This window comes from Telmatherina bonti (genome assembly GCF_933228915.1).
Source record: "Telmatherina bonti genome assembly, chromosome: 20".
NCBI classification, from domain to species: Eukaryota; Metazoa; Chordata; class Actinopteri; order Atheriniformes; family Telmatherinidae; genus Telmatherina; species Telmatherina bonti.
The window spans coordinates 18,736,507-18,762,833 of NC_136618.1; the positions used below are offsets into that span (position 1 = coordinate 18,736,507).

General features: G+C 42.2%; 1 protein-coding gene across 1 annotated transcript; it reads right to left on the reverse strand.

Annotated features, from left to right (window-relative positions):
• Positions 1-425: 425 nt before the first annotated feature.
• dipk2ab (divergent protein kinase domain 2Ab) lies at positions 426-23,760 on the reverse strand (the record flags this gene model as incomplete). The annotated part of the gene is made up of 4 exons (XM_079259502.1): positions 23,366-23,760; positions 16,151-17,027; positions 3,946-4,249; positions 426-772 (listed from the first exon to the last, which is right to left on the reverse strand). The coding sequence occupies exons 2-4, from the start codon at positions 16,802-16,804 to the stop codon at positions 426-428; spliced, it is 1,305 nt and encodes a 434-aa protein (XP_079115628.1). The 5' UTR covers positions 16,805-17,027; positions 23,366-23,760.
• Positions 23,761-26,327: the final 2,567 nt, after the last annotated feature.

Consider the following 26,327-nt stretch of genomic DNA (forward strand, 5'->3'; position numbering starts at 1 on the left):
TCATCGGGGTTGTGTGATGCGTTGCCGCTTTAGCTTAGAAGCTCTGGTTTGCGTTAGCCTGGCTTCAGCGGGGGATGATTTACCAGAGCCCTTTTTTTTCACACCAGCGATGTCAGCACACACTGGCTGGGGACACTTTACCTCTCTCCCTTCTCTTTCCTGGTTCTAGCTGAAATTTTATAGAGTCACGCTTTTTATTTATTCTTTTGTTTTACAAAGAAGCAAAGTCAAGCTAAAAGCTAGGGCTTTAGCAAATCTGCCTTCAAGTTGGATTCTTTTACTTCCTGATGCAAGAGCCAACATCGTGCATCCAGTGCACAAAGGGGAACAAATGACATCATGTACAAGAACCAAGATCTCAAGAGTCTCGGAATAAAGAGTACAAATCCAGTCTTGGTGCGTTGGGCTAACGCTGACTCCATTCATTACCTGGTCGTGGAGGAGGAGGAGGCAGCAGCTAGCTGTGTGAGGTATTCGCGCAGTTCCTTAGCCGCCTGAAAGCGGCCATAGCGCTTTTTGGGTTTGGTGCACTCGTCCAACAAAGCCTCTAGTTGTCCATCTTTGGCTATGTGGGCCGGCAGGTCATGGAGGAGGCCTCCAGTGGTCCCCCGCCATGTGGCGTACCGTGACAGAAGGTTCTGGCACACGGCATAGTAGTTATGGTCCACGGTGACCCTGGAACAAAGGGAGTCCTTGGAAAAAGACAGGCAGGCCTCCCTGTCGCATTCCTCAAAACGGCTCTCATACCACACATCGTAGTTTTCTGGCTTATCTGCAGTCAGACAGAAACACAACATTCAGCAGGAACCGTGGATTAATCATAAAAAAAAACACGTATTTTTACTGTATAAAAGCAATGACGGGATCATATGCTTTATTTCAGGGGAATACAGTTAAAATGTGCAGATCTTGCAAACTTAAAACCCCCACACACACACTTACCTTTTTTCTGTCTAGTTCTTAATTTTCAAACTGTTTTTAATTGCTTTTAACATCATAGTAGAGATAACCCCTCCCCTAATCCAGTTTCAGTAAAACTGAAATAAAGGGAATAATATAAAGCCTTCTTAAATAGTTTGTGCAAATTGCGAAGAAATAAAAATTGCCGGCCGCTGACACATCCAAGGCAAGACTTTATTTTCTACACCCACTAAGAAGAAATGCTTTGTTGAAGTATAAAGCCAAACAACTCATCTACTGTTTCTTTTGACAGAAAGGAAGCCCTTTCCTGATTTATTGAGCAAATAAAATAATTTCTTCAGCTCATTTCACAATGCTTTTTCCCCCACTATGGAGGACCGGACTGGAAAAAGGAGGGAGGCGAGAAAATAACCTAGAATGATGGGAGCACTTTTGGTTTGTGCATTATAAAGCAGATCGATAACATTGGTAAGATGGAGGAGGGGCAAGGTTGGGGTGGGGGACCCAGAGGATACGACCAAATAATCAGTGTATCAGCGTTGTAATGCACTTCTCCTCTGGCTCATCAGAACAACTCAATCAAACATCCAGCGCTGCCCTGTTAGTGAAGGAGCCCACAGTGGAGGCCCCCCAAAGAGGAGGGGCGCATCAACCTCAATCAGTGCGAGTGATGAAGATGGATCTATCTGTGCGAGCTTGCCACGGGTGTGCACCAACACATACAAAGATGTACACGAGAAGGTAGCAAGGTGAGGTGAAAGCAATTAATGTTTCGGAGCTGGCCATGCATCACACCTCAGCAATGATTGACAGATGGCATCGGGAGTGTGTCCTGTTCTTTTTCACTCACACTGACACACACACACACACACACACACACACACAAATTTGCACAGCAGTCAGACAGAGCACCTAAAAAGAAAAACGAAGCAGGGATTCGTGCTCAAGGACAAAGATGAGTAAAAAAAAAGTAATCTGATACTTAACTAAAGACTAAAGGAAAGTATGATGTCTAGTTATTTGCACCTCAATCCACCTTAGTTCCTTTCTTTCTGTAGAGTCGAGCAAAACAAAGCTAAAGCATTTCCAAAGCAAACTAAATCATTTCCAAGTCAAATGAGTGGAGCAGCAGACGAGGTAGGACTGTGTAACTGGCACCCTCCATGTTAAGGAGCTCAGGTTGGACTTGTATACATTCCTCTCACTCCTCAGCGTTCACAAGGCTAAACCGAGCCTGAAATGCTTGTTAGAGTGGCCGCACTGGTGGCATTCCAGGGAGCAAGCCGCTTTTAACAATGCTTGCTGGGTGCATTAGTGTGTGAGGAAGAATTGTTGCTTGTGTACGTGTGGGATGGTGTCCAGGTGAGACGGGAGAAGTGTGTGTTTCATCATACAGCGTGCATCATCAAAAGCTAAGAGGGGTGGAAGCGTCTACAAATGTTGTAAACTCAATGAGGGAGAATGGTTCTTTTTGGACCACTGGACTGTGCAAAGGGAATAACACAGCTTGAACACGACACGCGTTTTATCTTTCTGGAACTGTTTGCATCCATATGGTTGTCTCCGACGACGGGGCGGAACAGCGCACGGCTTTCCGCTTGTTTGACTTACAAATCAATTGGTTTCAGTTTTGGCTGATGACTTTCGCATTAAACAAACCCAGCTTGCTTTCAAATCTCAGACTCTAATTGTAAGGATTGGATTCTCCATTTGTGGGGCTTTGGGAAGTTGCTGGGTCTATTTCCTAGTGCAGTCCCATGCACAGCCATGACCTCCTAATACTCATTACTGCTTTCATCCTCCTCCTTCCTGCTGCGACGCAACGCTTGGCACACACACACAAACACATCCATGCACACAAACACACAAGAAGCAAATAAACTTGAGGCTTATACGCTGGGCAACGGCTGGGGTAAGCAGCTTGAGCTGTCAGGCTCTAAGTATGTTGGCCAGACAAAGGAAGTTGCAACCTGAACTGTTCTTCAGGAGGAAAAGGAGCTTCAATGACAAGCTGGAAAATTGCAGCTCTTGAGAAACTATTATATATATATATATATATATATATATATACATACATTTTTGAGTGTGGCATACATACATATATAGAGTACGTACAAATTCAAGGGGGAAAAAATTCCAGGATATATCTGAGTACTCTGACTTGTTGTCCATCACTTTACACTTCTCTGGTATCAGGTCTTGTAATTTGGCAAAACGGCATTTTATCTCAGGATAAATTCATCAGTTCTTCCCCTCCAAGAACAAAAAGTACACACACACACACACACACACACACACACACACACACACACACACCCTCCCTTTCACATACAGACAACAGTTCATATTTGTCACGAGACACAATAGTGAAACTTCAACACTTAGCAACATCACCGTTTATCACTTTAATAGGATTTCTGCAGGAGGGGACAGATCTAGGAGCCTGACTAGGTGGTCATCCTTCTTTGTGAAGTGGTCTCTAAAATGAGGGGTGAGTGGACGGAAACATCCACAGTCTACAGTTCAATATATATTTTTTTTTTCCTTTTGGTCTTTGTTATGAAGTTTATCCTGAGAGGCAAAAAAAAAAAAAAAAAAAAACTAGGGCAGTAGAGATGGCTCATTATCCAAAGATCTTTGCTTTGATGGGGACGCACATGTTAGAGGCAGAAGGGGTGCTGGAGGAGTATATTCTTAGAAGAGTAGGCTTCCAGCTTATGCAAATTTGCCCACAGCTGTCTGTCTCTAGAGGCCTTTCCTCAAACCCTTATCGCTGCCTCATGAGCCTCATTTCTAGAGAATCTGAATCATGGTCAGTGTGGGTGAAACACACCCAGGCTTCTGAGAGAGCCGTCGATAAACAAGACAGAAAGGAAAAATGCAATGCACAAGTAATTATGTCATAAAAAATCCTTTTCCATCATTTTAAAGATGCGCAACTCAGCAAAACTGAGCAGCAACTCTTTTGTTATGATGCTGGAATATTTAATATGAGAGAAAGAATTACTGGACGTGGGTACTCACTCTGCTTGATAAGCCTTTTGTCCGCCACAAGAACGTTCTCTGCATCAACGACGATGACTCTTCCGTCACGCGGACCGACTGCAAAGTTGTCGAAACTGACATCGAGCAGGTACAGGGCAAAGTCAAAGTCGTTGTTGGTGAGCTGCTCAGCAATGTCCATCAGCTGCCGCGCCAGGTCCACCCTCTTCTCCCAGGGCGCATTGTAGAAGCTCCACAGTTCCTCGCCCACGTAGTTGACAGCGACCACGCGCCCACAGGCTCCCAGGTACTTGGCGAATGGCCACCCTTCATCTGATGGAAAGCTCTAGGAAAGGGGAACAGATGAGAATGGAAACAACAGCTGATTTAAAAGCCAGAAAAAGTCAGATAGTGTAATACAGATCTGATAGAATAACATAAATACCCCAGTGACTTTGAAAAGCAAAGCCCGACACAAGAACTGAGAAAGCCTTCACAGTGTCAAAAAATATTTCTTTAATTTGCAAAGAAATCTGTTTTTGAATACAGAGAAAGATCAAAGAAAAGGAAAAAATGGCAGACACTAAACACAAAGATTCTGTGTGCAGCCTAAGGTAATTTTTTTTTATACACAATTCTAAGTACAATAGCTGAAAATCTGCCAGAGGATCATGTGAAACAGAGCCAGCTTGGGGTATAACGGATTAAATTTAATAAAAGCAAAGAGCCAGTTTGTGTTTAAGCCCTACAGCTATGAGCTGATGTTTGCTGCTATACTCAGTGGTTCCAGAGAACTGATAGGAGGTGATTTGTGGTAGCAGCAGTTAGCAGGAAAGCCTTATGTGTTGTGATGCAGCAACGGGGCGTTTAAACGGCTGTGTGGTGCTGGCTAGCCGGGTTAATGCAGTTTGGGCATGCTGACAAGAAATGACTGTGTATTATAAAGTAAAACTGATTAATAATGCCGAGCTAAAACCGCTAGAAGCAAGCGGTATTGCCGTTTTTGCACAATACCCTAATCTCTCTAAGCTTTATTTGCTTTGCTGAGGTCACACAAAAAGGGCCACACATGCACCATCATCTGCAATCACTCAAAGTCATGTGGTAACATCCATACAGGGCAAATGCACACACAGATGGTTGCATGAAGCGGCTGTATTTTGCAAATTCTTCAGGGGACTGCAGCATCAGTGACTCACCTTTTCCCTAAATCTGCTTCTTTCCTCCAAACCCATTTAATTGTCACAAGCTGTCATAGTGGATGGACAAATTAACAGAATGTGCCAGAGCAATCCAACCAGCACCCCATAACTGCATGAGTTTTGCTACAAATGATAAACTTTTATCATTTATAACAAACCCTCTTCCTATAAGCCTCCATCTTTTACAATAAACACCTGCCATATGCTGGCTTAATGACAAGCCACTCTTCCTATGTAACAAATTTCTCCTGGGCTGCAGTTTTTGGCAGGCAGTCGACCCAGAGACACAGACAGAGAACGCAGAGCACTCATGTTTCACAGCAGTCTCCGTAGCCCTGCGTCTCTGAAACCCAACCGCAGCAGAGACATGGCAGGAAACACGCCACAACGCTGCAGGTGAGGTGTGAACCATTAGAACTGTTGCTTTTCTTGGCAATTCAAATCTATAGCAGCTTTCAATTTCTGTTGCGAGGATGGATGTTAAATATGCATGGCTGCCCCAACTTCGTTTAAATTTTAACGAAATACAAATTATTTAAAGACATATGTGTTAACCATTCCAGCTGATGCTCTTCACTGGCCTGGCAGCTGCTCCATCTCCAGGACAACAGCTGGATGCATGGAGACTTTGGCATTAAAGGCTAGTAAAGCCTTTGGGTGAAATGGTGACTATACAGGATTATTGTTGATGAAGCATTCCTCCCACAATATTGTGCAGGATGCTGCATGCTGGATCCAGTTCTGAGAAAAGACTAAGAATGCTTTCAAAGAGCAACTCAGTGGGAAAACCTTAAAATAGTCTGGATGGGAGGGGTTGGGTGGGGAAAAAAAAAAAGTGTCTAAATGTAGCAATGACTCCCAACACAACAAATAAACTAAAAAAGACGGACCTTTTCCAAGTGTTTTAAAGAAGAGAAGGGGAGTATGAAAAGCCAAATGCGGTGTTGGTTGAGCCCATCTCCCTGAGGAGGCCCAATCAATGGTGGGTCACTTCCTGCAGCCTGTCTGTCTCGGCCAGTCATTTGATTTGGCAAGACTCACTTCTCTCAAAACTTCTTGCCTTGTTACCCTTCCTCCACATTTTTTTCTAGGTTTGCGAGAGAACTTGGCAGGAAGCAGTATATGAGGAAGTAAACATTCAAACAAACGAGACAATAGTGGACTGACTACATTCTCAAACACTGGCTAGAAATGAGAGAATCCATGCCAACGGGCATTCCTACATAGCAGATTTTAGGATTAGCAGCTTAATAGGCTAAATATCTAAAATGGCTTTCTAATTTCTAAAGTTGGTAAGGAAAGTTTAAGCAGACGCTGGATCAGTTGGTGGTACATCCCTATTAGGCCTCCTCCCTTTGACCCAAATTCAAACCTTGCATCACTTTTGATGCTGCAAATTCGAGCAGCTCCTGGTCTTGTTGACAAAACTTAGCCTGTCCAGTGTTATAGCTAAACCTGCTTTGTAAAACGCTGTCCTCTTTCTCTCTCTCTCTCAGCCCCGCAGGGCGGATGGATAGATGTGGGGAGGGGGGGTGATGGGAGCAGACAGAGCGCGTGAGAGGAGAGGAGAGAATACGATGGAGACGGCAAACAGAAGAGACAAACACGGTGTCTTTCACCGCTTCGCTTCAGTAGACAGGGGGAATAAACCAGCAAAGACCTGCCTGCTAAACACATCTCTCTCTTTGTTGTCAGGTTGCAGGCATGAATAGGAGCAAAAGTAGAGCGACGGCAGATGGGGGGGGGAGATGGCTGGTGGGAGGGAGGAGCAGGATAAATGCCCTGAGGTTACTTTCAGACACTGTCAACGGCTGTTATGAGAAGGCCTTCATGTCTGTCTGGCCCTCGTCCGCGGTTCTTAACATAGATGTCGCTCATTCCCCGCGTAGACAGGATCGTAGCTCTGGCACAATTATCAGAGACGTAACAACTTGTACCTTGGTGCCATTTTTATGAGCTTCGTAAATCCAAGTTTTATATGATGCACACCTAAAAAAAAAAAAGGTGAGAACTGCTGAACAGTCTAGGCATGTGCATGGAAGAGGGCACCGGAGCTCTGGATTCAAACTCGCTCATTGCATAGGTTGATAAATACTCCACCAATCATTTTCCCATAGCGCTCTTTAAATGGTTACCCTGCAGAAGTCATTAACGTCCGCAATGAGGCGTTAGGTGAGTGAAGGAGGGGGTGTATATTGGAAAAACCGAGCCGAATATTACATCCACTACACTATCTCCAAGTAGACCTATAAGGCACTGTGTGTGTGTGTGCGTGCGTGTGTGTGTGAGTAGTTCATGCATGGGTAGCAAATTTTAGCAGTCATCTCCCGATGATGTTGCGCTGTTCAAAAACGCTGAGGTTGCAAGGCTGCCAATGACACATCCCAGCAACTTTTACTGCTTTAAAAAGGTCTTATCACTTCTTGTTCCTGTCAGTGGATAAAAACCTTTCATCTCCTGCTTAGCAAAGGCTTAAAATGGTAAAACATGATGTCCAAAGCCATCATGGCATATCTGCTCAATGTCTTGCATTGAGCAGATGTAAAGATTCTGGCTCAGAGGACAATGGGAGCGAGGGCGGAAAAAAAACAGAACCTCGTCATTAAATACGACCTCACAGTGACTTCGAGGCCCAAGTCTGGCTAATCTAATCTTTAAGGTTGTGCTGGTGCACTGCAGCAGAATTGAATGAGAGAGAGGTGGTGGTGGTGGAGAGGGGGTGCTTTTCGCTTCTCTCCCGGTAACACAACAGACACGCTGGCGTCCTCTTGGGGGGGGGGGGGGGGGGCAAGCAGGAGAAGGCTGAAATGAAACAGGGCCACAGACAAATGTGCAGCCTCTGGAGAAGAGGATGAAACGAGTGGAGCGAGAAGCACAGGAACACACACCTGCGTCCTGACATCTGCTGACAAAGGCATGCCCTTTTGGGCTCTATTGGGCTACTCGGGGGAGGGCGTGGGCGTGTGTGTAAGAAGGTTCGAAAGAGGCTCCTTGTTTGCGTGTGCATGTGTGTATGTGTGTGTGTCTATTTGAAACTGTATCTGAGCGCGTGTGAATGAGAACATGCAACGTGACCGGGGCTGATAACAACCTCTATTCAGGGACAGAGTAAACATGAGTGGCTCCCAAGATATTGGCTTGGCTGGCTTGCAAAGAACACTGGTCCATCAGACACACACATGCACACACATACACATGATTATGGTGGACATAGAGCTGGGTTTTATTAATGTAATATTTAAAAAGGAACCAGCTCCCTTCATCTTCCAACCGCAACTAGTTACAGGAAAAAGGAAATTAGTAGTTTGCCACAGACGGGCTTCATGTGAGCAGCTCTATAAACCCCCAAGCAGGGTGTGGTGTAAATTCTCAACATTTTCTGTCCTCAACAAAACCTCACGCTTCGCAGCGAACAAGCTAGGACACGACTCATCAAGAGTCGGGGAATCAAATGGTAAAGTTACAGACACAGTCAGCCATTAAAGACAAAGAAACTTTTAAAGCCAATGCTACAAAAAGAGCATTACTCAGTCTGTTTATCACAGGTGCTTAGAAGGAGTCACATCTGTTCTGCAAAGTTGGAAAGGTGATGCTGCCAAGCTGGACCTGAAAAAGCACATTGCTTTTTCCGTGCAGCTCTCCTGTTGACCTTGTGTGTCTGGAAGGAAGTGCGGTGAGCCTCGTCTGGCATTTTGCTGGCCATTTAAGTTTAAAATACAGTCTGCTAGTCCACAGCGAGGGCCCAGACCCCACAGGGGAACCAGAGCTACCTCTTCAGCCAAGGCACACATGGTGCTGCTTCTTTTTCCTCCACCTTACTCATCTCTAACTGTTGCAATTTCTCACAAGCTTTTTATGGGGTTTTTTCCCCCATTTTCTCCCCCCTCTTTGTTCTGCCCTACAAAACCTGCAGCATAGAAGTGCAATTCTGATGTTCTGAACACGGAAGAAAGGAGCTTCATAAGACAGAGCACCAAACCGAGCAGTCTTGTTGTACATTTCAAGAAGCTGAACAGAAGCGACAGGCCAAGAATGTTAATTGTATGTATCTGAATTTAGGATAGGCCTCACCCTCTTCTTCATTCAGGCATGGAGTTCAATGATGGAAAAGTCACTGTTTATTACAGGAATGGAGTTGTGAAAAATATAAAGTCACTGAAAGAAGAACATTCAAAAGACTTCTATAGACTGTTTGTTGTGTGTCTGTGTGGAAAGTAAAAGATCAAAAAGCATAAAGCTCAGAAAAGTAACCAAAAGCAAGAAGTCAGGTAAAGAAACTCCAGCTCCTTAGACCAGTAAGATCAGTAAGGCTTTTAAAGAGCAGAAGCAAAGAGCATGCACATAATTCAGTAAGCTTTGTCAAGCATTGATAGAAACAGGTTGGCTAGGTCTTTGAATTTTGCAGGCCTCAGCTCTGCAGAGAGAATGAGAACAGGATGAGGAATGAGAGCACAAGACAGTGTGGTTTGGGGTTGTAAGCTCACACCATGCTGCTAGCTGATTGCTGAAACCCTTTTCTGACCTGAACCTGAGCCATTGCACGTATAACCACCTAATAAATCCCCCTCGGAGTGAAGACGAGGAATGTATTAAGTCGCAGGGAGTGGTGTTGACTCAGTCGAGGTGGTCATGCTGCCCACACAACGCACAGGAGGAAACCAAGTTAAACTTGGCCCGAGACCTGACGGCTGTGGGTTTTGAGGCCTACATGAAGGGTTGTACATTTCAGAGCAGACGCCAATTATCCTGGGGGCAACTAGGTGGCACGGCAAGCAGGGAAACTGCTGTCACTGACCTTGCACTTCAACCTGCATGCCGAGCCGAGCAGCGAAATCCCCCTCTACAAAAACTAATTAAATATCTCTGGAGCTAGTAAAGACCTCTACCTTAATGAGAGCTGTCAGGGTATGACCAGACTCAACAGCATCCAGTGAGAAGTTTGATTAAAGAAAGTCGTGCAGCCACTAGTTAGGGTGCAAACGCTAAAAACCCAGAGACGCTACAGCATATTGCTGACCTCTCATAATTTCTGCAGCAGGAACCAGGTGCCTCATGCCTTAATGCAGTGGGCAGTTTTATTACTGCAGGGAAGATGATGTGCTAAAAAGCATATTCTTGCTCTAACATTAGGCCGTGGGCTCTCTAGGGGACAACGCGCTGTAAAGAGCTGCTTGTTACTGATCCATATTGGCCGTCTTAAGGGGCCCAGTGAGAGTTGTGCATGGCCCCTCTTTCATTGCAGAACTGTGTCTTCACAAGCTGGCCGTTTGGTAGGTTAGGGTTTATGCTGTAACAGTAGGAAGCATGGACGTTGAGGGACATATCTAAAAAAGAAGCTGGTAGGTGGGATGGAGCAAGGGGTGGGGGTGGGGGGAGTAGGGTAGCCACAGGCATTTACCTAACCAAACACAGCTGTCAGGCGTGTGTGCATGTGTGTGTATGTGTGTGTTTGGAAAGAAGAGGGAGGAGAGAAAGGATTATGGTAACACAAGCAGTCTGGCTCATTCAAATGGGAGAAAACACCACAAGGCTCTGGCTTGTACAAGACACAATCACACAAACCCTTCTGCTCCACTCCTTCTCTTCTCGCCTTTACGCCAGGGCCTCCATCCAGCGAGGGCAGCCAAAAGAGAAGAGTCGGGCTCAGATAACTCCCTGTCTTATCCTAACAGGATTCAGTCTGTACACAAAGGCCTATAAGAATAATGAAAGGGGTTTCGGGAACACTTGAAGCAGGGTTAAGCGGCAAGCAGAACCTTCTCTCTTGTGTGCTAAGAGCATCACAATCCCCCAGACCCAAAAACAAAAGGTACTAATCACAGGCTCCCAACTTAAAGACTATTTACTTGCGGACCTCAGCCACCGAGTCAGCCTTAGAGACAGAGACATTTACTTAAGCTGGGATAGCATGCATTGTGTGAGATTAAATGAAAAGAATAATAATGTTTTAAAAAAAAAAAAAAAAAAGGGGGGGGGGGGTTGATCCTCTTTATAAAGAGGCATGACCCAGAAAACCAAACTAAAGCATTATAGCTGCATTTTTCATGAATGTGAAATGTAAAGGTTTAAACTGAATAAATGGACAAGAGGCCCAAATAATTTTGAAAGACAAAATCTTATTGTGATTTTTTTTTTTTTTTACACAAATATTACATGTTTGGTTAGTAATTTAATCCTTTGTATTCATGCTTCTGTTCAGTCTTTGCTAAATTCTTATTTGTTTACAAGACATAGAAGAGTTGCAACGTGATAAGGTCAAAAGATAAGATCCGTTTATATTCTAACGTGACAACGTAAAGTTGAGATATGAAGAGTTTGATCGACCAACCGGAAGATCCAAACTGTAGCCCGAACAATGATTCCTGAAAGGAACAGGTTTAAACTTTGTCCTTGCAGTAAAATCTAAACAGCATGGTGTTATTTATCACATTTACACCGCGGCACCTGATTTCTTTCTACACGCTTCCTGAATTACAGATGACAGAGTTCTACCTCGATGCATGACCACACAGCTAGACACACTCCAACTAGCAGAGAACCTGGCGGAAAATATTTTACTTCAGCCTCTGGAAAACAGACAAAAATGTGTTTTTTTGTTTTTTAAACCCTCCCAGGAGATAAAGATGGGAATACGCGTGTTGTGCTGAGAACTTCATGTCCATCATGGAGATGCAGCTGAACAAGCTAAACCTTTCATCACTGTAGTCTTTTCAGGGCCTAAAATGGACTCAATATTCATTGTAGATTTTATGAACATGAACTGATCTGAGATCTGAGCTTTTGGAAAAAATGTTTTAAACCGAGTCCACTTCGTAAAATTATCTTTCCGTCTCTTCACAAAGACATTTTAGAATTTGGATTGCTTTCTGTCCCTTCTGCTTTTTGTCACAGCGTTTCAGTCACTTATAAAAAAATAAATAAATCAAAAAAATAAAAAGCAGTCTGCAAATCTGACTTGACTCTGCTGAGTGTAGCTGCCACATGATGTTTAAGTGATAACAGCACAAGAACAAGACGGGAGGCTGAAATTGAGTGGATTTGTAAAACAGCGGACGCTGCAGGTGTGAAACCAGGTGTAACGTGAAAATGAAGTGTGAAATGTTCCTGTGTGATTTGCTAATTACAACATTTTACCTTGTGATTTAAAAACAATTAAGTGTTCAGCCTTAATGTATATTTCTTTAAGTTACTGTGAAATTTAGTCAGTTTAGTTCACACATTAGTTTCGTTGTTGTTTTTCTTGATATTAAATCATTTCCAAGTACCCCGAAGAGTTGGCCATTCTGCAAACATAAACTGCCTCTAAATATTAAAACACAGACTGGGAAAAGCTACACTTGGGTGTTAAAATATAATCATGTAAAATGGTTTGTGATTTTTTTTTTTTTTGTCCTTTTGCTTGAAAAGTCATGGACAATAATGAGGAACTAATTGCTTTTGTGTAGCATATAAGGTGGAAAATATAAAAAAAAAAAACAAAAACAAAAACAAAAAAACTTGGATAATTATTTAATCCTTCCCAATTAAGACATGATTTTACACAAATACACCATCCTATTTCTTACTTTACCTTTTTCATACAAAGTTACAAGATTATTGAATCATAGCTTTTGTAAACAGCTATGAATGTATTAATTCAGCACATTTAAATCTTTTTTCTTATTGAAAATTAAACTTTCAGCAGGTCACAGTTGAGGCAAAAACTTTGCAAAGAGCCTCATTAATCAGCATACCAAAGAGATATGTTCCCATTTAAAAACAGGATTTACTCCTAGCAGTGTGAATGTTAATGTTTCACATCTGCATTAAAATGATGCTGTCAAAAATCTTCAGAGAAATCTGAGAAAGGTCATCCTTCTCTTTTCTGCTTTGGTACGAGTGTCAGATGTGTCTGTTCTGGAAGAAACAACGTGAGGAGCTCATCCTGTCAGATGAGTATGTCTCCTTGTCAGGTGAGGTGAACATGCTGAATATGTGGAAGGCGGGGAGAGATGGTAATGAAAACAGGGAGCGGGGTGTGTGGGGCCGCACAGATTTGAGTTTGGAGCAGATGAGAGTGCACCGCTGACTGAGTTAACCCCACAGGCCTGTCACATCCTATTCTCGGCTTCACTGAGCACGACAGGGTTGAGGATCAAAAAGGGTGCAAGTGCAGTCACATGCTTCTGGCTAACCCACCATGCTTAATGATTTGGAAGGGAAGACTGGCTAAAATCAAACTAATTTAAGGTTGGGCCAGATGTACTTCATCAAACACCACCATCACCTGATGAATCAGTGAGTCATCTAGCTGGAGGAGAGAATCCAAGGATGGCAAATAAGATTCCAACCATGGAAATAAGTAGAGGGAATTACTCACGTCTCATGCAAACCAAGTTACTGTTGAATAAGGAGTAAAATTAAACGGGATCATGTAATTCCTCTGGCTGGCAAAGAGACAAGACTTTGACAAAAGTAGATTCATCGCAGCAGAGAAAGTTTTCTCAAACAATGTGAGAAGAGATGCCTCTTATCACACAAGGATTTTCTTGTTCATCGTTTTCGTCTTCCAAAAATATTTATTCCCCAAAGCCAAACTGTCTTCCACGTGACAGAAAAATGGGGGTGGTGTGTATGTGTCTGCATGTACGTGTGCACACTTGTGTACCAGCAAAGCACACAAAACACTCATTGTTGGCCAGACCCGAAACAACATAGCAGATTGTTTCCCACTGACAAAGAAGGTCTGGTTTCTCATAGTGAATCAGGACCGATTTACTGCCTGTGGCTTCAAAAGACTGGAAACAGAAGCCCCTCTAAGAGAGTGCAGCTCGCCGAGCAGACAGCAGAAATGATATTCGCATTATTTAACTGTAAAAAGCAAGACGGGAGAGAAAACAAACCCCCTCCCCCTAAACCATAACAGTGTTGACTGACGATGGGGGGGAAATTACATACAGTAAAACAATTATAAAAATGAGTGATAGCTGCCACATCCGGCTCATGAGAGGTGTTTCACCACAAAGAGACTGATGGTTCTTCGTCTGAAAAGAAGAGACCATTTTAGCTGATAAGGATTAGGTTACATTTAAAGAGTGGATTTAAAAAAAAAAAAAAAAAAAAAAAACTCAGCCTACACGCTTCTGTTTTGTGTTAAAACCAAATCCCCACACAGCTGTCTAACCTCTGGCAAAAAAAAAAGAAAAAAAGGAGAAGGTGTTGTAGTGCAGCACGTCTCCTGTTCAATCTCTATAGACGCCATTAATTCTTTATGGTCTGCTGCTGCCCAACCTTGTGTATAGGTTCTCTCAGTCTCAGCAAATTTTCTCATCTTTTTGAGTTCAGTGATGCTGACGAACAGTCGAGGTGCTCAGGATATGTGAATCTATGAGATGTGAGGCCCTTTCCTTTGTGTGTGTGTGCCCCCCCCCCCCCCCCCCCCCCCCCCCCCCCAAAGTGCCACCCCAAAAGTCACAAGTTCAGCGTGAGATAAACAATTCATGGAGTCCTTGTAAACATGCAAAGGCTACAGAGAGTGGGATGTGAAAAGAGCTGTGGACAATGTGTGCGCGTGATGTGTTGGTGTGAGATGTCTGGAGCCGTGTGCAAGATAAGAACGAGGAGAGGGTGATTCACCAGGCCTCTGAACTGATGCATAATGGCGTTAAAAACACTGATGGCCTTATCGGTGGAGGTTGCACAAGTGGAACAGAATAGCGGGCGGGGACACAGACAGGGAGGTTGGTGGAGAGAGGAAGCAAGGGGACAGCAAGTGACCACACAAGGCTAATCAGATTTTATAGATTGACCGGACTAAAAAGCTGATTTCGCCTTTTGTCCTCCAAAATGCCCAGAGGTGCCTGGTCCAGTGTGTAAGGGCAAGGGGAGAAGAGGGAGGGGGGTCAGCACACGTTATTGAATCTCTACAGGGGCCAAGACCATTGTTGTTCTGTCCTCTTACGAGACGCGGTCAATGCCAGATTGAAATTGAAATTGATTGGCTGCCCGTAAATCAGAGAGGGAAAAGGATGTGGACTGTGTTCATGTGGCATATAGAATGGCCTCTTTGACATGCAGGATGGCAGCTTATAAACAGGGTTTCAAAGTCAAATCAAACAACCATCCCATTTTATCCTGCAACATGCATCATTTGCTGATTCCGTTTAACATGTCACAGTCAAAATGACGTTACGATGCGGCACATAATTAGACAAACGGTATTAAAAACCAAAATGTTCTGCCACATTCTGATCCGAGCCACATGCTGAAAGTTGCTGCAAATTATCGATTCAACTTTCAGGTTTTCACTTGATTGTGCTAAAAAGGATGGAAATTAATTACAAAAAATATTTTAGGACGTTTATAAAAGCTCAAAAGTAGTGGCGCGAATCTCGCTAAGAAATCCTCCAGATAGTTCTCCATTCAAGTCACCCGCAATTGATGAGAATCTAGAGGACATAGACATGTATTAAAATTAAAAACAACTTGGACCATTTACAAATGCATCCTTGAATTATTCAAAACCGCCCTACATTTTGTGTTAAATATGCAGTATTGCAAGCAGCCAAAATCTCTCGGTTTTTTTTTTTCAGAGGCCACAGCTCTTAAACCTGTCTCTGCTCTATGAGAGGAATATTCATGCTGCACACACTGAGTCTTGATGTAAACTGGAGTTAAGGGAGGGTGTAATGATGCGTCTCAGATCTGTGGAAGAGGAAGGAAAATGATGATCCCCACCCTGTAATTTACTGGGGGGCCAACACCCTGGCCTGCTTTGTTCTGATGCTGTGACCCTCCTTACGTAATCCCGTAACTGTAGCCTTATCAATTACTAAGAAAACACCTGCTGTCCTAGATCAGCTGACAGACATCCCTTTATCTCCATGCAATATTTACCTCAACAACAGTCAAATATTACCCTGCTTGAAAGGGTTGCACACACACACACACACACACACACACACACACACACACACACACACACACACACACACACACACACACACACACACACACACACACACACACACACAAATAATTTTAGGAAAAGTTTAAACAGACAGTACCTGTAACACGAGAGGTTCGGGGTTGAATGCCAAAGTCATGAGCAGCTGCATCCTTTCTGTGTCCTTCAGGTTCTTTAGCAGGAAGCTGCCTGAGTCCTTGGTCTCGGCGTACCTGCGGACCACACGGTCCAGCAGCCTCTGGGAGGGGCAGTGCACCAGGTCTGACCAACCCTCCACCACCTCTGGGGTAAGCAGGCGAACGTCCCCGTTGATCCGGGCAAATTCAGTCTTGTACATGGCCTGGATGAGGTCGCAGCGTGGCCTTCCTGTGGCCCTCTTGCAGATTTTCTGGTCGATCTCGGCCAGCTCCTGGTTCGAGCCGAGCCTTTTGAGCACCACACGTCGAGTTCCCTCCCTGGGCTCTCCGTACTGTGCGAAGTAAACATTCTTGACATTGAATACGTCTAGAAATCGCAGGCGACCCCACGTCTCGAAGGAAACCTGACCGTTCATGAACTTGCGGCACCAGCTGGTGCCAAAGCAGGCGGGACACTTGTTGAGGTTAATGAATCGCCTGTCTGTAAGCTCATTCTTTTGGAAGGAGGCAAACAGGGTGTGGGTGTTCATCAACAAGATGACAGACAATCCCACCAACAACAGGAGCTTCAGACAGCGGTACAGGCGGCCAAGCTTGAGAGGCAAGAAGCGCAGCATGATGGGGGTGGGTGGGGATAGAGGGTGCTAAGGGATGGGGAGAGGAGAGGACTGAGATGATCGTCGGGAAGTGAACCTCAATGCCTCTCCGTCATGGTGCACAGGGGATGCTTCTAAAGTTGAGAGGACGGGCATGGTGGGCACAGCTGCCTTGTGCCTGGCAGCGGCCACTGCATCATGTTCTCTCTTCTTGGCGTTTGAGTGCAAACTCGAACAAGCAGTCCTGAAATTAAACAGAGAAAGGAAGAGGAAAACTCACTACCTTAGGTAAAATAAAAATGAATTACATTCATGAATCCAAAACTGCCCCTTTGGTCATAGATATCAATTTTAAAAGAGTTTATTTAATTTTTCCCTTTTACCCCAATCGCTAAAATGCAATACCACCAATAAAAACAAGACAAACAAAAAAAATCAGATGAAATTGCCTCACAAATTTAAATTGTTTGGGTCATTTGAGAGATTTCATTACTTTCTGAGACAAAATGAGCTGGCCCACAGGAAATGCAATAAACCTGCTTATGGGTTTGCTCCCTTTGTGAAAAAAATCTCCCGCGTTTCGCTCCGAAAACAAGACAAATTAATACAAGTAGGGGAAAAGAGAAATATATACTGGCACTAATCAAATTAGGAAGAAATGTATAATTTCCTCTCCTGGCATAAATAAAACGTGCGCATGATACAAGTATCATTTCTTCCACTGTTCTACAAAATAACTTACCGTCTGCAAACTCCTCTTGATAATCTGTTGGAGAAATCTCGCTATGCATTGTGAAAAGAGTCGCGCTGTGAAAAATTTAACCTTTGATCAGCGCTGCCCTGCTTCCTTTTAAACATGCTTTGAAGTTGTTTCTTTGAAAATGGCTAGTGTCACTGAAATAACGTTTGTGATGGAAGGGGGGGTGGATAGAATCTGTGGATGCCCTCGCGAAGCAAACCGATGCCAGCAGAGGAGTAAAACCGTAAAAGCAATGTCGAAAAGAAGGAGAGAACAAAGCTCTCGAGAAGGCCCTGATGAAGCAATGTTGGAACCCCCCCCAATTAGCTTTTCAACAAAGACTCTTATAAGGCGCTTTAAGAAAGACAATGACTCAGGCCCTGCAAATTAGCCATTCTCAATTAGAGCTCATTAGGACACGCCTATTAAGACAGCTGACTAGAGAGGCCATGGTTAACAAGAAGGCACACTATTAATGTGTGCGTCGATGTGTTTCTTGGATTTTGCCTTTCAGATCGAAGGGGCTGAGATCTGTAGAGACACGGGGTTAAACGCAGCTAAGAGAGCAGTGGCTGTGAGAGACGTGTGCCTGTTGAGAGGGTGTCAGATAAGAGCTGAATACACTTGTTCTTACCTCTCACTTGTGTCTGAAAATACCTTGAGTAGATCAGGCCAACATGAATAATGTAAAAATAGACCACATCCAAAACAGGGACGCTAAAGTCAGATGTTCTAAACATTTCTGGAGGCAAAGAAAAACACTATTTCAGCAGTTTTCTCTCCTTAGCATGAATATATAAGCTGAGCATAGTGACACTATGTTTTCTTTTCTGTACCAGAAACGAGACGTGGATAAAGACAGTGACAGTTTGAGGCAATCTTTAAGGCATTTTGAAGCTTCACTTAAAAGTGGACTTAATTTCGACATTTATTCATTTCATTATCATAATTAAGCATAACCATATTTTAAGCCTTCTCTTACAAAATAAATTAGAGCAGTAGCTTCCAATCTTTATGAGCCACAACCCTCAAGATAACACATGTTGGTGTTCTAAGGGATAAGGAGGTTAAAGTGGTTTTTGGTGGATTATGTTAACAGCTTTGACAAAGCACCCATATGCCTAAAACCAGCTTCTCTCAATTAGATCAAACCACATTCAGACTTTTAAAATCGCAATTATTTTTATATTTTATTTTATTTTAAGGTATGTTCTTTATTGGATATTTATTGAAATAAACTTCATCAATCAATGTTGTTTCTGGACAAACAAGAATTTTAAATGTAAAGCTTGAAAACTATCAGAAACTTAATAAAAACAATGAAGTGGTTTTTGGTGGAATCAGATCACCGCTGTAACAAAGCAACAACTAGTTCCCTCATTGAGCTAAAGCCAACATTCAGCATGAAAACTAACTTTTTTGTTAATGCATTAAAAACTTCACGCATTCATTTGACAGATTATTTGTCTTTGCATTGATGAACAGTTCAAAGAAAAATCTCAAATTTACTTGATAAATGTCAGCTATATATTGTATATATTTTAGAATGATCTGGCAGTCCAATGACAATATCTTGAAAGCCCCAGTTTGAGAAAAGCTAATCTTTTTCAGATTGTATGTGCATATGGTAATCCATGCAAACATCAAGGTAAGATATCACAGAAGCAAAACTAAAAACACCAAGAGAAACAAATGGAGGAAACATAAAATAAAAACATCTTGAGGCCCATGTCCGGTCAGCTCCAACAGAATGACACTGGAATGATAAATTATCCTATTTTTAAACATAAATATACATCAATACATAAAAGGAAACTGGCAGAAATGAAGAGTTTCTGGAATATTCACTCAATTTCAATCATTTATATTCATGTTAAAGAGTACAAATTTAACAAATTGGGAGATAAGAGATAAAGCTAATCATTATATGTGATTAGCAACAACCTCAATACGAGTGAAAAGTATTTGTGCGCCTTCTGCTGCTGGGAGTGAGAGAAAGCTGATTGCTTGAGAGGAAAACTGAATATCCCGCTGTTGTAAGAGCTGAATTCAAGTGCCATTTAACGTCTGACACAGGCAGTCGGGCCGCAGACATGACTGCAACATTTTTGAAGCAGATATGACATTTAACTAGGAGGAAAAAAAGGGTTTAAAAAGTATCTAACATAACATCAGAAGGAACAAAAAAAAAAAAAAAAAAAAAAAAAAAAGCACTCCCTTGTATCCTTGCAAGAAAGCAACAGATAGCCGAGCAAGTTAGAACAAGCCCTGAACAAGACCTGAACACGTGTAATAATGACACGCACAAGCTTGCGGCTTACACTGGGAGGACGCATAGCTTCTTCCTCTTAGCCAGAATAAGCATTTAGACCTCAATTACCTCTGGGGCATAACCTGGATTATGTCAATAACTCTTTCAAGTGAAAGGTTCATTTACACATTACTTTTTCTGTTAATGAAAGCCCCGTGGAGTGTTTACATACCAGCTTTATGCACAAATCAGTCACATATCCTTAATCCTTGTTCCTGTACTCTTGTTAATGTAAAGCGGGATAGCACACTAAATGATTTCCTGAAACCAGATCATTTTTTATGCAGCTGCAGCAGCAACAGTTAGGGTGAAAATTGGACTAAAACATTCACTTTATTGAAGTTTCCGTCGACCACCCGATCTGCTACATACCACTCTATGGATGAGACTTTTTTTTTCCTTTAAGTGCAGAGAAAGGTATGGTGAGGGGCTGCAGGGGCAAGGTTGCCGCCACATGTTCTTGACAAGGCTAAAGTTCACTTTAAGCTCTAAAGTAAAGCCAGATGCTCTGTATTCAACCACAGATGTTGCCCACTTGAATACAACAGCAGTGAAATTTAAAGCAGTGTTTTCTTTTGGACAAACCTCGCTGTGCCCGCAGAAAACCTGTGTTTCTGATTAAGCCCCCTCCCCAGCTCCCGTTACTCCCCAACGATGCCTCTGTGAGAGGGAGGGAAGCACAACGTGAAAGAGGAGCACTATGTTTAGAATAAGCACCAAATTACCTTTCATCAGACACAGCCGCTGCCAAAAGTGGAGTACGAAAGTTTGTCAGCAAGCTCAGTCCACAAAGTACTGCGGTGAGCGCTGCAGAAGAGATGCAAAGAAAAGAGGGCGAATCAAACGGGTGCCTGACTCCTTGTGCATGGGAGATGAGTCTCGAATGCAAAACGTTCGGAGTTTGGCAGATGTAAAGAGCTGCAAAATGGCTCATTACTGGGACAGAAAAGGCACAAGATAAAGCAAAAGGCTCTGTGTAGACTTAAAACAGAATGACAAAGGTCAAAACAGTGCAAGATTGCAATATACTAATATTTCAACTTTTATTCAACTTAGATTTTGATAGAATACAGGAACGCTGATAAGAAGGAGGAGGCTGAAATGGAAATTTTTATCTTGAATAATCTGTTCCACAGCCCTTTGTATGAAACTGGTTTCAGATAATGGTGTACAAGAGCAATGCCGCTTTCTGCTTAAGCCATTTCCTTCACTGCACCTGAGGCTAAGCTTCATTACAATATAATGAAGTCAAGCCACACAAGAACATGCTTGATTAATTCCACTGGAAATGCAAAAGACACGGTGGAGCGGAAGTGGGGTGGTGGGGAGGCTGAAATGCAAGAAGGGAATGGGCAAAATGAAAGCAAGAAAAGAGATATAACAAGTGTCTAACTAATAGACAGCAAGATGAGAGAAAGTTTGAGTTATTGCTCTTGTGATTGAAATGACTGCAAGTAGATCGCTTGAATACAGAGTGGCAGTTCTCAGTCTGACTGAATGTGTCTACTCGCAAGGCTGCCGGCATTACCACAAAGCTCTAACCAAAGCTCGGAAAAAGCCTCCCCTGCCCCCACAACCTCAGCCCGCCTGTGCTGTGATGTGTGGTTCTTGCTGGAAAGAGGAACTACTGTTGCCAAGGTTATTGACTGAGCAAGTCAATAATGTTTGATCACAAAAACATTTTTCAGCCACAGCTGGATTTGCCTCAGTACGGAGAGCACATAGACGGTGATGGATGGAAGTGACAGCAACATTCGCACCCCTAATGGAAAATTTAGTCCTCAGAATATAAGCACCAATTAGCCACATCCCCTCTATGAACATGAGTCCATTCATCGCTGGCCCAAACCAAACAACGGAGGTTTTAATGGAAATATCAATAGTATCTGCTTTGAGCCAAAATGACGCAGCTGTTTGGAGGGGCACTCAGTGAAGATTTGTTCTAGTTCCCTAAACTGATGTTTGTTTTTCCCGAATGAAAATGGCAACACTTTTTTTCCACAGCCTTGCACCACTCCGATAAAGTTTGAAAAGTTGTCGTTCATTTAAATCCATGCTGATGCTGCTGCAAGACAAACATGTATCATCTAACCGAGGTTACACTTAGACTGATTAAAACAAGCTGTCAAAACGAGCTGCCGTTTAAAATGGGGGGTAGGGGGTTGGCGAGGGAGGATATAGAATTGATTACCTGACGTCATATACCTCAATCTGCTGCAGAAGTTGCTTTGTCTTAAAATAAACTGGTAAGAGTGGATGTAAAACATAAAAACACACTGCTCCGGCGGGAGCTTTTAGGCTACAATTACAAGACGTTCCCCCTGCTGAGCAATCAGAAACATTCAAATCAACCACCAGCAGAATGTCCTAAGTGAATCAGGCTATTTTCATAGTTCCCTTGTCAACTAACCTTGCAGAGAGGCACCACAATTAGTCTCCTGTTAAGGAAAAATTTATTCAAAACAGCCCATTCTATTCATTAGACTCCACAGAGAAGTTCCTTTGTAGAAGTGTAGTCATCTATTTTTCCATTGAAGAAATCAAAGGCATAATTTTGCAAAAAAAAAAATAAAAAATAAAAAATCATTGTTATTATTACACAGCAATCTCACGGTCAACTCAATTTAGCTAATAATCTAATTTATGCTTATATTTTCCCAAGCCCAAGTATTTATGCCTGATGAGGTAAATGGCTCAACTTGTTATTGTAATAAGCTGTAATCCATAACAAATTGGCAAGGAGGAGACCTGTTGAGGCATACAGCTGTCAGTAGCACCCATTAGGTAAGAATGAATAGTGAAATCTTAATGTAGCCTCAGGCAAATATAAAACTAGTCTTGTGGGTGTAATTCAAAATGCTACATTTCTTTTGCCTATAAGACTGCCTATTCTTCTCATTTAAATTATATATATATATATATATATATATATATATATATATATATATATATATATATGTGTGTGTGTCTGTCTGTCTGTCTGTCTGTGTGTGTGTGTGTGTGTGTGTGTGTGTGTGTGTGTGTGTGTGTGTGTGTGTGTATAAACATCCCATTGCTGAACAGTAATAAGGTTTTAGTAGTGCGTGTGAAGCTGTAGTCAGGATGATAATTTACCAAAACATTAAGCAAAAATTAAAGGTCATCACTTTAAACACAGGTTTTATTCTAACACAAATACCACCATGGCCAATGAAAGTGGTAATAAAAAGCTTTCTGCCATTGAAGAGCAGATGTAGGGATCTGACTTTATTTGAAAAAAGCTCACTCATCAACAATTTTATGTTACCATTTAATCGCAAATCGGGTCGCAACATGACGCTCCAAGTATTAAGTGTCGCTACTTTAGCGAGATGCTGAGAAACACTAAAGGAGTCTTTTTTTTTTTTTTTTTTGCTCTATTTCAGTGACTTAGTCTAGGACTTAACATGTAGAGTTAAAGCGACTCCTGAAATTCACAAACCAGCTCACGCTTGTAAAAGACTTGGATTAATGCTAACTCGAAGTGCGAGAAAAAAGAAACTGTGGAACAAACCTGAGACTTTTCCTCCGCTCCGGGTCTGTAGTAGTGAAATGCTGAGCGCTCAGTTCATATCATTCTTCAAAGTTGAGGCTACTTACAGGGTGAGAGACTGCTGCTTCAAATCACCACCGACATTATCTAAAAGGAAAGCCGTCTCTTTAAAGCTCAGTGGAGATCCCTATCAAGCAGACTCACACGGGCTTCCCATTTCGAGCTCGTGGATATCTAGCCAGCTAGCCTGTTAGCTGCTGAAATAAACAGTTGGGATGTCGTTTTAACTCTTCATATTCCGGATCTCTCCGACTGGACGAAGCGGTGCTCTTCAAGAAGGACAACAGCGCCTGCGTTGGGCATTAATGTCCATACCTCTCCTCTTATTAAATGTCCATCTGTGTTTATAGAATTGTGGCTTGTGTTATTTTCTCAGAATGCAGCTCACTCCTCTTCCACACCACAATGGGTTCTGTTTCAAATCTTTTCAACACCAGCCTCTTTGCTCTTTACGACATACGCTCAATGTTTGCGACAGTGGTTGCTAAGCGATTATTCTAATATTGTGGTGTCGGGAACGCCGCCCCCAGTGCGAAGTTTGTCATTTTCCCCTTTCGGTGTTCACATTGATGTTAAACAAAAATTTATGGAAAATAATTAGGTAGTTTAAATGAAAGTGTTTTGCGGGGTACGGAATCATATCATTACTAATCGTATCCAATAAGTGGGAAAACTGTAATTATGAGCCAATAAAAAGAAAGCATCAAATTTATCATATGAAAAGACGGTGTAAATATCATTATAGCTGTACTGTTTCAGGCTTTATGAAACAAGATAATCAAATGAAAGCCTACAATGTCTGGGGAACGCTATCTGGGCTACTGAGTGCAGTATTGGACAACCTGAGCAGAGCTTAACTTAAGCCTTAATGTAGTTACACCTCCTAAAGTTTACATTATGCAAATAATGCATATAATGTAAAAATGTACAATATGATAAAGTAGACCTAATAATCAAAATGCTTTTATGTTCATTGCGCCAATGGCTTATTTACTGAGAGCAAAGGAGATGTAGTATTCAGCATGAATTCGAGGAGGCACCCGTGCATTTGTTTGTCTTTTACTCCATCTGCTGGAAACTTGAAGAATGACCATAGTTTGTGGTATTTTTAAATGCCTATGTAGGGTAAATAGAGTATTGTAAAGAAAGATAGGCTATATCTGTCAATTAATGCATCTATCTTGGCTTTGCAACCAAAATAAGCCATAACTTGACTTTTGATAATTATGGTGATCTAGTTTTAATGCCACACATTTCCCAACACCTGTTGGCCTAATAGTACAACACACATCAGCATGAATAGGCTTAAGTTTGCCCTCCCATCAGCAGCTCAAATTTAAAATGGCTTTTGACCACTTTAAAAACAAAATATAGATTCCTGAGTCGTCCTGAAGGTGACACAGCCAGAACAGCTCTGCACATGATGCTGCTGAGGCATCAAGAGTACACTGAACAACTGGTGAAAATGTCACAACTAGTAAAGCTTACTTGATACATTCATTGTTTTCTTTACAGTTTTGTTGGATTCTTACTTTTCAATATATGTTTTGCATATTTTCTAAGTTTTTAGAGCAGAGATGTGTAACTCCAGTCCTTGATTGCAAGTTGTAGATGTTTCCTTGCTTTAACACTCGTATCCTATCAATGGGTCCACATGTCTCCTATTAATGGGTCATTGTGCAAAACATGACAAAAACCTCGATCCATTTGATTTTAATCAGGTATGTTGGAGCAGGGAAGCATCTAAAACCTACAGGATAGTGGTCCTCAACCACCTGAGTTTCACATACCTGTTTTAGAGAATTACTTATTTTATTAGTCTTTTTCTTTCGTTCTTTTTTAAAAAAAATTTTTTAAATTATTATTAGTGATGCTCTGCTGGGTTTAACGGTGAGGTTCTGTGGTTGGACTGAGGAGAGCATTGAGAGAACACACAGAGTATTACATGTGGTCTAAACAGTACCCTTACATCTTCATCAACTAGAGCTTGCTCTCTGGTCCCATCCCCGCAGACTGTAACCATGGCAAATTAATTTGACCTTCAGTTCAACGCTTAAAAGATTTTTTTTATGCGAATAAGCGCTGCAGGTTCTGACATTAGTCGAACATAAAAACATCCTGCCCTAATCATGGATTCACTTTGAAAAGGTGCATAATCAATGTTGCAGCAGGAACATCTGAAAACAAATCAAAGCTTACAGGATGCTCTCTAAGTATTTTCATCTACAACATCCTCTAATGCTTCTTTGTTATTGCTTTCCCTGGTCATTTTCATGGTCTGCTTGTCATTAAAGAAGCAAGGCAGTGCTTCAGAGAACAAAAAAAATAAATAAATAAATAACACAAAGGGGCATGAGAGCAATTGAACCCATATTATGGTTTTATTAAGGGACAGACAGGGGAGATTGCATTTTCAGGTATGCTGTGGAAAGAAGGGGAAATTGAATTTATAAGACCACTTACAAATAAAGCTCCACTCAAGTAGATAAAGCAACACAAAGGGTCTCATCAATGAGCAACAATATTTAAACCAATTTTCTTTTAGATCCATTTTAGATCAAGATTTCAGTGTTGTAGCAAATTTGTTCTTGCCACCAAATACAAAAATATGCATAATGAATTGATTAGGAAAAGCCATTTATTGCTGTAAGACAAATGTCCTCTCAAGGCAGTTTTCCACATTGGGTTTAAACTCTGTATTTCTATAATGAGATACTCTTGCAGTGGATTTTGTGGCAGATTGCTCAGCACAGCAGGAAAAAAAAAGTGTGAGACAGAGAGGTACCTCAGCAGATGCTGCAGCCTTTTCCTCATAGACACCTCAACCTGTGAAACAGAACACAGTAATGGATGTGAGTGTACCCTATCTGTTTTAAGAGAGCACAGACTATTATAAGACAAATAGCACATCAAAGCATAAAAT